At 44.7% G+C, this 17,165-nt stretch overlaps 1 protein-coding gene and 1 long non-coding RNA gene across 2 annotated transcripts in view; one reads left to right on the forward strand and one right to left on the reverse strand.

The window, feature by feature from the left end:
* The window catches only part of LOC146772914 (uncharacterized), a 190,148-nt gene that overhangs the window by 123,774 nt on the left and 49,209 nt on the right, over positions 1–17,165 (forward strand). The gene's annotated exons all lie outside the window — the stretch shown is intronic.
* Positions 1–17,165, reverse strand: part of LOC146772915 (semaphorin-7A-like) — a 295,594-nt gene that overhangs the window by 28,310 nt on the left and 250,119 nt on the right. Inside the window, exons 11-13 of the mRNA XM_085639536.1 lie at positions 14,556–14,671; positions 11,808–11,980; positions 11,620–11,675 (exon numbers count right to left, since the gene is read on the reverse strand). Coding sequence (XP_085495662.1) covers positions 11,620–11,675; positions 11,808–11,980; positions 14,556–14,671 — 345 coding nt within the window. The remainder of the gene's footprint in view (positions 1–11,619; positions 11,676–11,807; positions 11,981–14,555; positions 14,672–17,165) is intronic.

A 17,165-nucleotide genomic window follows, 5' to 3' on the forward strand; every position in this document is an offset into this window, starting at 1 on the left:
CAGTACTTATATGCCAGCATATATACAATGTTTTAGCACAATGATGGAATTGTTCATTCTTTTTACTGTCCTTATATTGCTAATCACTTTTGTCTGCTTCTGCCTATTAATCATTGCAGTGCATATATTTTATACAAGAATCACAATGGGTCAATATATATTGAAAATGCCCCTTCGTGTATTTCTTGTATATCTCTCTGAGTGAGCACGAGTGACTGAGCGAAAAGGTTCTAGATCTGTTACCCCGATTCCTTGGGGGTCAGAGTTGTCATGTTCTGAGGTTGTCCAAACCATTTGTTACCTTGCCAGGTTTAGGGATACTTATAGTGGCACTGTGAGCTAGCAGGACTATAAGCCAACATATCCTGAGGGGGTGCAAAGAATCAGTCTGGCACTAGCCCAATGTTTGTGTTGTCCAACAAATGAACAGTTCCTATTGAAAAGTGGAAACCATGCGACATATTGTCTTGATCTGTCATTAGCAGCTCCTCAAAGAATGTCATAATAACAAATGCAAAAGTGAATTCTTGATGTTCCTTGCATGCCATGAGTTGTACTGTATGTATAAAACTAATGAAGATAATGAAAAAAAGAAAGAATTATTAGACACCAAGTGAAAATAGCATTAGTGCCAAGTGTCTGGCTTGTTTTGTACCTGAATATGACTTTTCTTAAGTAATGGAGAATAACAAGAGATATCAGTTTTGAATGTTTTGACCATGTTTTTTCCCTATTGCATTCTGTTCTGAAGGCCAGGTACGACAGGCTCACAAGTAAGCACAATGTCTGTTCAGTTCCGCAAAGTAGCTAGTTCTATAATGATTAAGCCAGATATTTGCATCTGTTTTAGAACCTTTAGCTGAGTTACGATGATGTTGAGAGAAGTTTGGGCAGTACATTTATTTTCAGAATGGGGTTTTTCCAGATACGGAGAAGGGAAAGTGCTTCACTCTTGCTTATTTAACCAATTTTCTATGGATTGCTGAATTTATGTAGTTTGTGGTTTTGTAGGGATGATCTTACTAGCCAGATAGGTAAAAAACAAAATGGACATCTTTAGCCAGGAAGTCATTGAAGGTTTTGGTGGATGCCCCATCCACAAGAACCACATATCTTCTGCCTCTTTTAGAGGTGGGGACTGCTTGATTTTTGATGTTGAAGTTTCTGCTGGATCAGCCTTTGGAAACTTTTAGCTGGCAGCCTTTCTACCACATAGCACATGATTTCTGAGTTGTCGGAAGGACACTTTATTTAGTTCTGTAGTTTGCAAGAACTTCTAGAAGGCATTTGTTGCTCTTTGTAGCTGCGTCTTTACTATTGTCTAACAGCTAAAGTTCCCCAATTGCAGGCACCTCTTACCACATGCAATGCATAGGCTTCAAAAACACTGGGGAGTCCGTACTAAAGAGACTTTTTGTTTTCTTTGGGCAAGCCCATGACTACAATCTATCTGACCTGAAGTTCAAGCACACCCTTTCTTGATTAACCCCTTCAGTGCCCATGACGAGATAGTCTCGTCATGGAGCGCGGTTGCGCTGTGCCCATGACGAGACCATCTCGTCATGAACCCCGCCCGCTAATGAAACGCCCGGCACAGGGCGTGGAAAGGGCGGGGCACTGAAGAGGTTAAATGACAGAGTTGTGGATACTGATTGCTACCCACTGTTCTGTGGGAGAACAGTATCCTGACCCATATGCGTCTCAGCTTATGTAGTAAAATGTGGCTCTATCAGAGGAAGGCAACTGAGGAAATAAGATGCCTGCAGTTAGTGTCCGTTCACATTTAATTGGAATCTGGATGGACTCTCCACATTTAATGAAACATTTATAATTTGCATATATGGCAAGACTTCATATTTAGATGGTAGACCCCAGACTTTTAAAACAAAAATATAATTCTCCCACTTTAAACTTCATCCACTACAGTGTGGAGAAGTGTAATCTTGATCCCAGCCGAGATACCTTAGGAGTGCATCATAATCATGAGTAGCCAGCACTCGAATGTATTCTGTGTGATTAATGTTACTAAAGAGAGTGGACTATCACTTATTTAAAGTACTTCACTTGAATAATTTGTGTATAGAACATGATTATTAAAGGTCTATGTAACATATATGTATATATATATATATTAATGTGACAGGAGAAATTAACAAAATGTGTCCTATTGTGAGGTTAATAAATTAGACTGTTTATGTGTAAATGAATGTTGAAACCATTAACCGCGTAACAAGTATTATTTCTATGCAGGTGCATTTAGAATGACATCTTCATAATCTTTTACAATTTATATGTGTCTTAAGTAGCTGCATTTATTATGCGCATAGAAATCTGCACATATTCTGTAATCCTGTGCACTGTTAAGGTTGACTAGAGAGGGCCTTGGGAAACCAGTTCAGTTCATGCTATTGTTCAAAATCTACGTCAAAAAGAAGAGTGGGGACCTGGAGCCGTTATTTAAACAGGTCCTGCACACAAGGCTCCTAGTTACCTGAGCTACAAACGGGTATGCAGTTCCTAAAGGGGACAAGGGAAGGACAGGTCTTTCTTCGTGATTCCCTCTCACACCCCGAAGGACGTCATGCTTCATCATTGGGCTCTGCTCCACGTCGGGCCAGCGCTGCAATGCCCGACGGGCTCCCGTAAACGAGGCTCTTTGGCGGAGATCCTTTGAAGAAGTTGTGGGGTGCGTGCGGGTATGAGGACAAGGATAGTGTAGTGCACAGGTGGTGGGTATTAAAATAAGTCTGGAGCAGTCCTGTTCAGAAATAATTTTAATGGTTCAGGTAGTTCCAGCTTAGTTAAAAAATATGTGGACGCCCTACGTGGATGCAATGTTCCTAGAGGGCTGTCGCTGTGTGATGGATTCAACATGTTTCGTGCCCTTAGAAGGAACGGAGCTAGCGGTAACCCTCTTGGACAGCACCGGATTATCAGTTACCCTTTGTGTTAATAGGTGATAAGTTCAGATTCACCCTCTGTGTGCGCTCTCGACTGGTACCCGCTAACACAATACCTCCCCAACCACTGGGGCAAGATAGGAACATAAACAGCAAAAGGCGCACCACAATCTCAAATTAGGTCAAAATCAGTCCATATACATCCAATTTTTCTTTTTCAAAATGATCTTCTTTATTTTTCATATGTTAAAGAATTCAGGAATATCATTTCAGAGTCAATGGATAATGAGTATATCAAATAGAATAGTGGTCTGGTGTCGATGGGTAGCAAATGCGCGTCCCTTCTTAGTAAGAATCAAGCGTCCAATTAAGTAAAAACCAATGATATAGTGGGGTCCCGAATCTTAAGAATGCCCGATTCCGCATCCTTCGGGTCCTCGATTGAAATCCTCAGGTTTTCCGTAACCATTGACTCTGAAATGATATTCCTGAATTCTCAAGCAAGAATCACATAAACAGATGTATTATCTCTAACGCCCTGAAGAAGTCCCAAGTGGACGAAACGCGTCGGCTGCTCTGGCTGTTCTTAAATGTTATTTTAACATATGAAAAATAAAGAAGATCATTTTGAAAAAGAAAAATTGGATGTATATGGACTGATTTTGACCTAATTTGAGATTGTGGTGCGCCTTTTGCGGTTTATGTTTCCATGTTTCGTGCCCTTATTGCTCCTAATGAGTCATGTGGCACTTCATCAGGTGAGTGGATGGCGCACTACTAGAGGTCTGGTTCCCTAAGTGTAGTACGGTAACCAGACACAATAGAGTAGAGCCTCAGTAGACCTATACTGGGCAGTTGGAGACCTGTAGGTGGAGGCAAGGGGAGAAACAAACAACAACAATGGAGGTTAAAACCGGACTCAACAGGGGGTATCTCTTTTGAGTATAAGACCTAACACCTGGCTAAATAGTGGTGGGTCCTAAGCATGCACGGATACTGGTACTTGATAGCATGCGAGTGCTTGTATAGTGGGGGCATAGTCGCATTGTGCCGCTCACAAACACCAATGGTTACGGTGATAATGCCCCTAGTGGTGAACGGTGCTGGCCACTTAGATTGTACCTCATATAGTTTGGGTGCATACTCGGTGGTGGTCAGGATATAGAGCCCTAGCGACGCATGCTCAGTTAGAGGCTCGTGAGTTATTTGGTATTTAATTGGTGCATAATTGAGCAGTGGAACCCACTACAGACAACGTGCGATTCGTCGTTGGATTCATGTACATGCCATGCCGCAGACCGAGCAAATGAAGGCGGTCCCACGCACTCGGTTACAAAACCATTGGTAACTGTTTAATTGATAGTGTGCTAACCAGATAGTCCTGGCTCGCCGAGTTTCACACGCTTAAAAACGTGGCACACTCATACTAGGACACACACGTGTGGCATACTGAGGAAGCTGAGGAAGTCCCAGTTCGTCATAATGCTCATATGCACGTTAATTGGCAATCGTTGAGGAAACCGAATGCGCAAATGATATACGTTCGGTTAGCAACACATACTCGCCACACTCGTGACCTAGAGGTGATGCTAGGCAAGCCATAGTAAGTCAATGAGCTCAATTGTATACTAAGTAGCGATCCTTGTGGGTACAGGATCTGGTACATAGGAGGCATACACTTGGTTAAAAGTACACTTGGTTAAATATACACATTTCATAGGTTTGTGATGGTTCGAAGGGTTTAGAAATTCTTAAAAATTAACTACATGTATACTGCATACACATGCGTTGCACACTTATTGGCAGAGATGTTTGGTGACAGCCTCAGCTTGGCGCACCCACGTGAAAGTCGTCGCTATTCATGGCTACTCACCTCCAGTATAGAAGTCTACGGCCTGAAGAGGGAATACAGAGCACGTTGTTGCTCTGATGCTGTAACGGAAAAGGAGTAATCCGGTTTAAAAACAATTAGTTGCAGGTCTTACCGGAAATCTCCAATGTGGCGGCAGCATATACTCACGGCTGGGTGGAAGGCAACTAGCTGTGATCCTACTCTTGCTCTGGGCCCCGTGACTGCTACTTCCGGGATACACATATTTGAGCTCGAGCGAGCGTCCAAAGGCTAGAACGTTAACCTACACTGCCATGTTGGTTGGGTGGAATAAAACTTTATTAAGTATATGTGGAATGCGATGGACAGATATCCCCGCACTTGTATGCCTGATGTGGAATCTCACATGGTAAAGTTCTCATAGAGAATTGGAGTTGTTTACTGGTGGCCACTGTCGCCTATTTGTACCAAGCTATCTTCCTGGGCCATTGGTTTGAGTGCGTGGTGTGTATTGCCACAGTGTCTAATGGACATGAGAACTTATATGTTCTAAGGGGCTTGTATCAGGCCTGTAATAAATATGACTCCTGAGTGCTAGTGGGGGGCCACTTACAAGATCTTTGAGGAAGGGACAATCCGAGGGCGTTCTCAGCGCAGGAGTCAGTGTGTGGGATTTGTCTAGTTTGGGCGAGAAACTACGGTTGGTAGTGTCATGGGAATGCGCGTGTGTGTGTATGGCATTAAATAACCTACCAACAATGTGGGCAGTTTGCATAGTATCAGTAAAGGGCGTAGGTGGAGTGGGCCCTAAATCTTGTGGATTTAGCGGTTGAGTTCTACCCAGGGGATATCGTCATTAAGCCCCCTGATAGAAGATGATAATTTGAAAACCCACCGTTGTTCTTTTCTGAACAGTGCGTCTTTTGTGATGTTTTTGCAGGATTCCAAAATGGTCCAGCAAAGGTCGTTGGGGGTATGGTTTGGTTCTGCATGGCGAGTACACATCTTGGTATTGTTTTTTTTACATCTGATGTTACTCCTATGTTCCGTAATCCTTGTTTTTACTGGACGTGTTGTCATGCCAATGTACTGGCCCTGACAGGGACATGTGATCAAATAAACACAATTGCAAGTGTTACAATTGGTGTGTTTGTTTTGTTTCCATATCCATGTGTCGGTCAGTGCAATGGTTTTGGTAGCTTTTGTTAATGGACATACAACGCATGGCCCGCAGGGGTAGTGACCAGCAACGGGTGGTAAATCCCAGAGTGTGTTAGGGGGTGTAGTGTGCTTCCTAGGTCTTGTATTGATGAGCAAGTCCTTGATGTTTGCTGTGCGCTTAAAGGCGAACCTGGGTTTGCTAAATGTTTGCTCCCCTACTTGTAGGATTTTCCAGTGTTTGTTGATCACTTTCTTGATCATATTGGATTCTGGGGTGTAGGTAGTGACACAAGTCAGCAGGTCGGTCTTCAGTTTGGTTTGGGTTTCAAGGAGAGCATGTCTGTTGGTATTTTGGGCTCTTTTTTGGGCGTTTCTTATTTGATTTGCTGGGTATTGTCTCTGTGCTAAATTGGTGCTCAGTTCAGACGACTGTTTCTTGAAGTCATCCATATTGCTGCAATTTCTGTGTATACGCAGAAACTGCCCATAGGGAAGATTTTCCCTGAGGACTTTTAGATGGAAGCTCTGATAGAGTAAGGGGCAGTGACTGTCTGTGGGTTTTTTATAGGTGGTAGTGACCAGTCTATTTGTTTTTCTTGTGATCAAGAGGTCCAGAAAGGGGATTTCAGAAACCAAGCTGTTGGCTGTAAAGTTGAAATATGGGTTAAGGCTGTTGAGGAAGGCAGAGATGTTGTCTCTAGTGCCTTTCCAAAACACTAGGATGTCGTCTATATAGCATCGCCACAGTTGGACATTATCCCTGAAGGGATTTGTGTTGGTGAACACGTGCTTGCCCTCAAACTCTGACATGTAAAGACATGCCAGGCTTGGGGCAAAGGTGCTACCCATATATGTACCCTGGGTTTGGTGAAAAAGGCTGTTCTCAAATTGGAAAAGGTTTTCAGTTAGTGCAATCTGTGCACACTCCATGATGAAATTAATGGGGGTAGGTGAGGTCCATGTGCCGCTACGCAGAATGGATTCCACCACCTCAAGTGTGTTTTGTTGGGGGGTGTTGGTGTAGAGGGCCTCTACGTCTAGAGTTAGTAGAACGTCTGGTAGTAGGCCATCCTGATTGGTAGTCTCAATTAGTTTTAGGACATCCCTGGTGTCCTGAAGGAAGGTAGGTGTGGTACGGACCAAGGGTTGGAAGAAATGGTCGCAGAATTTAGAGAGCAGTTCCAGAACCGCCCCATTGCCCGAAACTATTGGTCTGCCGGGGGGGGGGGGGGGGCTTACTCCTTTGTGTATTTTGGGCAGAGTGTAGAAATAGGGTAGTCTAGGGTTGTTGTTGGTTAGAAAATCCGCCTCGTGTTTTGTAATTCAACCCTGGTTGAGGGCTGCAGAGACGATAGAGTTGATATGGGTGAAGAGGTGTGCTGTGGGGTCTTCAGTGAGGGGTGTGTAATAGCGCTCATTCCGTAGTTGGCATAGGCATTCATTTCTGTAATCAGTAGTAGCCATGATCACGATTGCTCCCCCTTTGTCAGCCTCCTTAATAGTGATCGTGGGATCGTTGGCCAGGAGTTTGATAGCCTCAGATTCCATTTTGGACGTGTTCATGAAGGCAGTGTCAGTCCATTTTTCTGCTATCTCTTTTAGAACAGCTTTCGCAAAAGTCAGGAGCTCCGGGGGGACTATACTAGAGGTCGGGGTAAAGGTGGAAGGTTTACGTAGTCCCGTTTCATCAGGTGTGGGTGCTGGTTGGTTGCCGAAGTAAGCTTTTAGGCATATCTTCCTGAAAAGACTCAGGAGTTCGCAATTGGTGCGGACGTTGTCTATGCTGGGTGTGGGTACAAAACCCAACCCGTGTTTGAGTACGGTGGTTTCTGTAGGGGTCAGTTGTCTCTCAGAGAGATTCACGATTAATTTTTCTTCTCCAGATGGCTCCTCAATTCCATTTGCATTTGTTGGGTTTGATCCTGCCATTGCACCTGTTTCTGTTGTTGTTGTGTCCCTCTTCTTTTTGTGCCTCGCCCTCTGCCCCAGCCTCTACCTAAAAAAGGTTGTGGTTGGAAGGGGGCGAAAAGAGGTTGGGGACCATGCTGGTATTGAGGTTGGGGACCATGCTGGTATTGAGGGTATTGCCACATCTGTTGTCTGTGGAAGGGCGGTGGTCCCTGATAGGCTGGTGGTCCATATCCATACATCATGTTGCGTCATTGTTGGTTGGTACCCTGGGTCTCAGTGCTTGAATTACTGCTGGAGGAGTAGGTGCGTCTGCTGGAACTTTCATCAGACGAGTAGTCTTCTCTTAAGGGTATATAATCTTCCTTAAGGTATGGATATACCTTTTCTTTGCTAAAACTGGCAATATCTTTTTGCAGTTTGGTCACTTTTGTCTCATGAGGTAATCCTTGTTGTCATTGATTTCTTTTGTGATTTCTGCCAGTTCAGCCTTGCAAGCTGCGTTGGCGATGGTGGTCTTCAAAGCTCCTTCGGCTAACGCGATTTTTGTGATGAGTTCGTCGGCCAAACGTTTGGTTGTCCTGATAATTAAGACCAATAGGTCCCTTGTACATTTCCAGGATACTAATGACTATTCTTCCTTGAACTGCTTGTCTTCGAGGAAGATCCTTGGGTAGTTGGTCACTATGAGACCCGTGGGTGCTACGTTGGCGCGTAGGTACTCTGTCATTATGGCACCATGCTACTGGTGGCGATTCCTCCATCTTGGTCGAGTAGCGATGGTGTACCTAGTATCTCAGAGACTAAGTCATCATCAAAAGAGAGTCCTTGATTGTGTTACAATGTGTCGTCGGGTTGTAGTTCCTACAAGGTGGTAGGGCTAGGTAGGGGAAGGGGGGGTCCCTCGGCTGAGCCGCCATGCTAGGTACGTCAAAAAGAAGGGGGGGACCGGGAGCCGTTATTTAAACAGGTCCTGCACACGAGACTCCTAGTTACCTTAGTTACAAACGGGTATGCAGTTCCTAAAGGGGACAAGGGAAGGACAGGTCTTTCTTCGTGATGCCCTCACACACCCCGAAGGATGTCATGCTTCATCATTGGGCTCTGCTCCTCGTTGGGCCAGCGTACGGGGCTCTTTGGCGGAGATCTTTTGAAGAAGCCGTGGGGTGCGTGCGGATAAGAGGGCAAGGAAAGTGTAGTGCACAGATAGTGGGTATTAAAATAAGTCTGGAGCAGTCCTGTTCAGAAATAATTTTAATGGCTCAGGTAGTTTCAGCATAGTTAAAAAATATGTGGACGCCCTATGTGGATGCAATGTTCCCATAGGGCTATCGCTATGTGATGGTTCGACATGTTTCATGCCCTTATTGCTCCTAATGAGTCGTGTGGCACATCATCAGGACCTATGTGAGTAGATGGTGCACTACTAGAGGTCTGATTCCCTAAGTGTAGTATGGTAACCAGACACAATAGAGTGGAGCTCTAGTAGACCTGTGTCACGATCTTCTGCTCCTCTTCTGCAGGCACAGGCTCTCAGACCCCACTGTGGCCAATCTGACACTGCTCTCATGTCACGAGAGCAGCGTCAGGATTGGCCTGAGCACCGAGGATTTGCGCCACCTGTCTCCAACCCAGCACCGCAGCTGGGTTAGAGACAGCCTCAGTGCACATGACAGTTTGGCCGGCCTGAAACGGCCAGTCAAACCATCATGCGCACTGATCACAGTGCACTGCCACTCCTCCTGCGCCGGTCATCCCCCATGGCCCCGCCCCCAAAGACTCAGCAGGAAAGAAAAAATAAAACGATAATAAAACGTATTTATTATTGTTTTATTTTTCCTTTCCTGGCGTTTTGAGGCAGCTGGCAGAGGGGCGATGCTCTTCAGCCATAGCGGAGGAGCCAAGGGTGGTTACACCCCTGTATTTGGTACAGGGCCGGCTTTATCGCTGGTGGCGCCCGGTGCGGCAATCACTTTTGGCGCCCCCACACCCCAGTAATGCCTCCTAGGATTCACTCATTTCCACCTGCAAAACTGCCTCTCATCTCTCTAATCATAAGATATTGCTAAACACAGCGCCCCCATTGAGGTGGCAGTGCCCCCTCCACAGTTCAGCACCCAGTGCGGCCGCGCCGGTCGCACTGCCCTAAAGCCAGCCCTGCTTGGGTACCATTATATTCCAGGGGGGTTATTTACAAGCCCCTTACACCACCCGTACGTCAATTTTCCCATGTTAAAAATGACGCAAAAGTGGCGTAAGGGGCTTGTAAATAAGCCCTCAGGTGTCTGTGACAAGCGGAGCCCTGGGATTTAAGGAGATCCTGAGGTAGGCAAAAACGTAGACTTTATATCCCCAAGAGAAAAGCAGCCTAAGTCAATTTCTAATATTTTGATACCTCAAAAGCTCCTCAGTATCCAGATGTTGTACATTATCAAATAACGTTTATCGCTATATAACATTGCTGATGTAAATTCTTGAAAAAAAGAGTCCTGAACGACTTGATATCCAGTTGTCTCTTGCAGAGAATATAATCCGCACATATTATCTACTACCGATAAAGCAGAAAAAAACGGAACTAAAGAATTAACGAAGGTGTGGGGCACTGTGAAGTGCTCGTTCAGAAAACAAACGGCAGTTTTCCGACTCACCAGTAGATGGCAGGAAAATATAGCAGATTAATTTTGCTCGTTCAGAAAACAAATGGCAGTTTTCCGACTCACCAGTAGATGGCAGGACAATATAGCAGATTAATTCTGCCCAAACAGTGATTTTCTAGTCTGTGAGAAAAATAGACTTGAACATGGCCCAAACACCATTTCCGTCGGCATGAGACACCTCGCAAGCTCTGCAGCCCGAGCATTTTGTGTGGTGAAATCAGCTGACGCGGTCACATGCTCTGCCTACATCCGAAAGCTGAATTATAAATGGGTCACGTGATCATCTGAGACGCAGAAAGGCACAGGGGCAACACCATAATAATATACCTAATATAACTAATAACTAGGGGAGAGAATGTGGTCCGTCGGCTTAAACTGCCGACTTTGGTGCAGGAAACCAGGGTTCGAGCCTCGAGGTCACGTCCACATCCAGTGATTCTGGGCAAATCACTTAATCTCCCGTGCCTGAATATGTAATGTAAATACGGTGCTCATGTAAAGCGCTCCAATACCTTCGGGTCGAGTTCGCGCTATATAAAAGATGCAAAAACAAAAAAAAAATACCAGGATACAGCATAGGAAAGGGCTTGCTTACCACCTCACACACCTAAAACTAAAACCCTACAGTCTCCTTCCCTGTCAGTGGCCTTTACCTGGGGTTGGACTGGACAAACCAGTGTCAATATCTGGTGTAATTGTATGCCACCACAGCATATATTGGTGCCAGATTAACCCCCACGCCGTGGATTCGTGAACATTTTGGGATTACTTAGCCTTGGAACTTTGCAAATGCTCTCAAGCACATCATTTTGTGAGCATTCACACACTGCAAACCTGGAAATGCTCTGAAATTTACATCACTCAAGAGCAGGAGTAAACAAACCCCTTTTCATGAAATAGAGGGAAACAGAACTAGTCTAAACCAACGACTATTGTGACCTGTAGACCAACTTCCTCTGGGGGGCGGGGGGCACGTTGCCTATATAGGGGGTCTGAAAATTAAATAATATTAGCAGATGAATAAAGTGTATAAACATAAAAAAGCAAACTGTAAAGTGAAGATTTTAAAATGCTATGTAATTTGCAATTGATGACTAAAAGGCTCCACAGATATTCAACACCATCTCTTGCACCCGGGTGACTGAATGGACGCGTTACCTACCTAACACATCTTCGCATGCTGTTACGTTCTTTGCATCCAGACTCTGAAGCATGATGCTGTTGGGAAGAAGATACCACAGGTAAGAAGAGGTTGTACATGTCGGAGGAAAAAGGGGTGGGGAAGGTGGTGTGTGCATTTGCTCAGAAGCAGCGAGTGTGTGAGGCGTTTTTATTGCATCCAGGACTCACTTGGTGGTGTCGTTCACTGGTTTGGAGAGTAAGGTGCACTGTTTTCCAGACGGGTCCCATCCACAGTAGGGGTCGCGGGCCAAGACACACTCCCAGCAGGCATTGCCGTACTGTGTACAGTTGGCCAGGGGAAGCCGGGTGGCCTCTGTTTCGGTACTCGCATAAAGATGCCCCTGAAAGAGACAGAGATTAGTTGTGCGAGACTCAGGCAACTTTTCCAAAAATTGAAAAGATCTGGCTATGAGTGATTTTTTAGATAAAGTCTGCTCACCCTACAGTGCTTCTGACCATATCAACAGCATTAAGTAATTTAGCAACTGAGGCAAGGTGGGGGGAGCTTGGGCATGGAAATCATCTAACTGAGCATTATTTTTTCCATGGTGTATGAATAAGGATGAGAAACGTCATGATTCCTGCCATGTTAAAAATTAAAGGAATACATACTTCCTTCAGTCAAACATCTGGGTGACATTCACAGGTTTGGATAACTTCTCCAGATTGCAGCCTGTGCCATAGAAGCTGCAAGGGCATGAGCAGTTTTGTAGGATTTTGTCTTAAGTTAGGATTTTGTCTTAAGTTAGGAGTTTTTCTTAGGTTAAACTTAAGTTTGTCTTAAGTTTTGGTCTTAAGACAAAATCCTAACTTAAGACAAATTCCTAATTTAAGACAACATCCTAACTTTACTTCTACTAAATGTCTTCTGTGAATACCAAAAGTAGTAAGTTTAGGATTTTGTCTCAGATTAGTTCTGTGAATCGGCCCCCATGAAATCAAATGGTTGCAAAGCCAAAAGGGGGGAACATGATACATTGCTACTAGAAATATCTAATTTACCTGTTCGCATCACGGGCGCTTGTGGCTGTTTGCATTAACTTCAAGGAATTTCCTTATATTCACAGAGACAGATTTTGAGAGAGAGAGATAGGAAAAACGTAGAGTATTTCCCATGCCGTGCTGAAATTGGTAGATTTCGGCTTATGGGGTGAATGTCTGAGAGTGAGAAAACACGAGATGCAAAGCACCATAGATTGAGAGTACAATTGGTGCGAAAGAGTATTGTGAACATGGAAGAGGAATTCATGTGTATGTCTGAGGGTGATTTTAAGGCAAGTCAGTAGTTAAGGTAAATGCGAGGGTCTGTGGTGTTGCACTCTGGCCAACGCTACCGATGTAAGGCTTAGCATACTCCGCTTGTGGCAAAGCACTGATTAACAGGAATAATGCTATGGCTTTTGGGAGAAGGTGTGTATTAAAACTACATTCTGAAGCCCACTTCAAGCCTTATTTAGTGTACGCTTGACTGTACTCGATTAAACCACAGCAGTAAACAGATGTCATCCGTTGCCCTGGTGGACTACAGCTTGCCATACGCACAATTCACCACCAGGCAGGCAGAGATCTGTGCACCTTCAAAGGAGCTTCCACCAAGGTTGCTCTTCTGAAGACACTGAGGTTTTGCTGTGCCGTTTGCCATGTTCAACCACCCATGTAGCAAATGCATCTTCTCACAGTGTGTGTAATTTATTTGTTTTTCTGTTCGTATGAGCCATACATTACTTGGTGGTTCCAAATAGTAAAAAATTACCTCAGAATGTCTTCCGGGCTTTTGGCCAAAGGTTTCCATCAGCAGAGGCTCAGCTGACGGAAATATGGTGGTTTTCCTGATTCTAAATTGAGTGGGTGAAGCATTAGTTTGAATAATAGGGTACTCCAACATCCTGATGGGTGAGTACCCTGTCCACCAAACTCTAAACAAGGACCTTTGTATGTTGAAATCCATGCTCAGCAGCAACTACATACACCCAAAGAACTATAGGGGCAGATTTATGAGCCCCTTGCGCCACTTTTGCGTCACTTTTAACATGGGGAAAGTGACGCAAAAGTGGCGCAAGGGGCTCATAAATCTGCCCCTATGTTCCTCCGACAAATTCCTATTCCTGTTCAGTGGCATAGCTAGGCCTTGTGCCGCCCATTGTGGGCACATGTAAGAGCGGGGGGTGCTGGCGTTTCCTGCATTTGTCGGCCCGCAACAGCTGCAGGTAAAAGTGGGTGACACTGCCGCCCTCAAAACTCATGCCGCCCGGGAGGCGAACTGCCTGCCCCCCCACCACCACCCTGCCCCGCTGCCCCCTGGCTACACTAATGTTCCTGCTAGAGGTCCAGAGATCTAAAAAAATGGCCAGTTTAATTGTTTGGACTTTGTCAGTTGCAGCAGGTAAAACGATTAACAAATTGACTTTTGATCTGTGCACATGCCTCCTCACTGTCTGGAAAAAGCTTAAGACTTTCCAATGTAACCTCTGATTTTGCTGTTGTTCATTAGACCTAGTTTTATCCTTGTGCGGTGTTTTACCCAACATTGCCAAGAAGCTTCGCTGTACGTGCGCTGATAAATAAATATTAATGTGACCTAGCAAGTGGACTTAATCACTGACATTACACTGAATTTGTATTGTGTAGGGTCAGAAAAGATATGATTTAGTGACTTAAGTGTGTGATTCATTGCCCAAGTCGCACATTATTGTCACGCCCTCTTTTCACACAACCTGCCTCCAGTGTTGTCATTTCCTCTGATGTCATTATCGCGCATACGGTCACATGATGTAATTTCCAGTGATCTCATCAGAATCCTGTTTGGTGAGTTTGGAACCTGAAAAAGTCTGTTTCTTTTGACCACAGAATATTGTACTGAGAGGCTGGCAAGGGAGAGAGAGAATGGTGCAAGGTAATTGTGGAGGACAGACTCACCGTGGTGGAATCCAGGCCCAAGGTGGACACTGGCGATTCTTCTTTGAAGGGACTGAGCTCAGCCAGGATGACAGTCTGGGAACCGCTCTGCAGCACTTTGTGTATCTTTCCTTTATCTGAAACAGCAGGAGTAATAAAAGATGGAAGTCAGGAGCAGTGCTAGCCCGGAGTCAAAATTCACAAAGCAGGAGGCAAGTATCGGATACCAGTCATTCTCGTTCAGCGAGAGGCCGTAATATTGAAGGCTCCACAGGGGTCCTTATGCTCTTAGACACCTTCAGCCAATCCTGGTCGTTGATTTTGTAGTACGTTTCATACTAGGGGCCTCATTTATGAGATTTTGGCACAGGGCCGAACCGCAAGGCATCTTGCTGCGCTGCCCTGTGTCAAAAGAAAAGAACAGGAATGCCCTGTCCTTTTCCCCTGCACTGGTGCACAACGGGCTGTCATTATTTTTGTGCAGTAAGTGACACCTTCCTGCACAAAAACAGTCACAAGAGGTATTTTCCTATTTCTATGTGTGCTGAAGAATGCAACACACGAAGAAAGAGGAAACAACGAGGAGAAATAAGGATATTTCTCCTCGTTGCACCTCTTTAACACCAACCCTGGGGTGGCGTTAGCATCTGGCCCAGTTCCAGGTTTAGGATTCCTCAGAAATCTGGGAATGCTTCACATTCCATGGGTGCTGCCTGGGAAAAACCCACAGCAACACCCATGAAACTCCCCTTTCACACAATGTTCTGCATGAAAGGGGCTCATATTTACAAGGCCATGAAAAGCCGCGCAGAGTGGCTTTACGTATGCTGCGGCACCGGAGCATCTAAATAGTGATGCTCCGCGACGCAAAAGTGCCGCTAGGAACCTCGCGAATGAGGCCCTTGGTTTTGCAGCCTGGGAACATGTGCTGATCATGCGCTTTATTAAGTGTACTTAATATAACATAACATAGGTATGGGTTTACAAAGCGTAGGAGTAGATTGATTATTTAAAAATTGTGCAACACAGTGCAGCAAACAAAGTTGCTGCACTGATTTATGACACGGGGAGAAAGCATCTCAGATCCATATCTACTAATTATTGTACTGCTGGTCTCTTAACCCCATACAGGTGCAAAATTGGCTACCTGGCATCCCCACACCATTGCACCATAGTGCTAATGTGTGTGCTTCCTTACATAGGTTTTCTAATGGAAGTATACCCTTCCCATTCAAAATACTATGCATAGACACATTTATATTTCACACATTCAATGCTTAATTTGAGCTGGTGGTTTCCAGTGCTCAGCACCGGCACTTAGTCAGCACCAGCGCTTTTCATGGACACCAATTAAGGGCACATTTATTTATGGTAGGCATGGGGAGATTAAATGATTTGCCCAGAATCACTGGATATTGAGCCAATACCAGGAGTCGATCTTGTTTCCAAGCTCCGAAGTTGGCAGCTCTGGTCATTACGCCCCATCCTTTCCCCACTTTCATGGTTCTGTTTTAGGCGATGCTAATAGGAGAAATGGGCTGGTGCAAGCTGCCTCTTGACAAGAGCCCTGGCATTTATTTGTTTACAAATTAACCACTGCTCACATTGGATGTGTGCTGTACATTTCTCTGACTTTGTACCTGCTTCAAGAAGGTTTTTTTTTTAATGCAATGCCAGGTCTGGCAATCTTGGTAGACCTGGCTTAGAGTAAAAAAACCATGGGTATTAAAACCTGAATGCCCAAGTACTACCCATGGAGTGCACCACTGAAACAAAGTAGCAAAAAGCCGTACTTTTACTACTTTAAGGCCAACTTTCCAGAGTAAAAATGTTTTGCCCTGAAAAGTAAATACTTTATAAAGACTTTGCGCCGTTTTGCATCCAAAGATATGACTTAGCAGCAGAGTAAGTCTTGATATATCTGCTGAGTGAAAAGCAAATTGGTACTGTCTGGAAAGCCAAGACTATCTGAAGGTGTCCCAAGTGACATGAGGACATGACAGCTATGATATTATGGGCATTGAGCTTTTGGCACCCAGGATATAATGTGACAGTACAGGCATAGCACACCTCAGCTAATGTTTAAAGGTCAAGCTATTGCTGTTGCATACCAGAGGCCAGATTACCTGAACTTACCACTGGGGCTGTGCTGTTTGTACCTTCTAAAAAGTAAATATTTGCACTGGACTGGCAGTGAAGATATTGGTAATGTTGGTAAAGTAGGGAGAAATAAGCATAGTTCTTCTTTTTGATGTCGGGTTCGAGTGGAGGCCGGGGCAGATTTACTAACAATCTGCTCTGGTATTGCATCACAAAAGTGACGTACCCCTGTGAAAGTTGGTGATTTGGGATTTACTTTTCAGCACAAAATGTATTTTCAACTGGAAAGTAGGCCTTAAGTAACACAAAGTATCACTCGGGCTTCTTATCATTACTTTGGGTCAAGGGGGCGTGGCGTTGGTGCTACCTAGGCATTCGCATGTTAACACCCATGTTTTTTTTGCAAGGCCCTAAGTACTAAAAATGGTAGGCATGGCGTTGAAACAAAAATTACACACCTTTGAGGTAAGGGTTAAAATTGTAAAATGCTTTTAATTTCTCCTAACTTTTCCAATATTACATGCGTACTGT

This window comes from Triturus cristatus, chromosome 12, assembly GCF_964204655.1.
Source record: "Triturus cristatus chromosome 12, aTriCri1.1, whole genome shotgun sequence".
Taxonomy (NCBI): domain Eukaryota; kingdom Metazoa; phylum Chordata; class Amphibia; order Caudata; family Salamandridae; genus Triturus; species Triturus cristatus.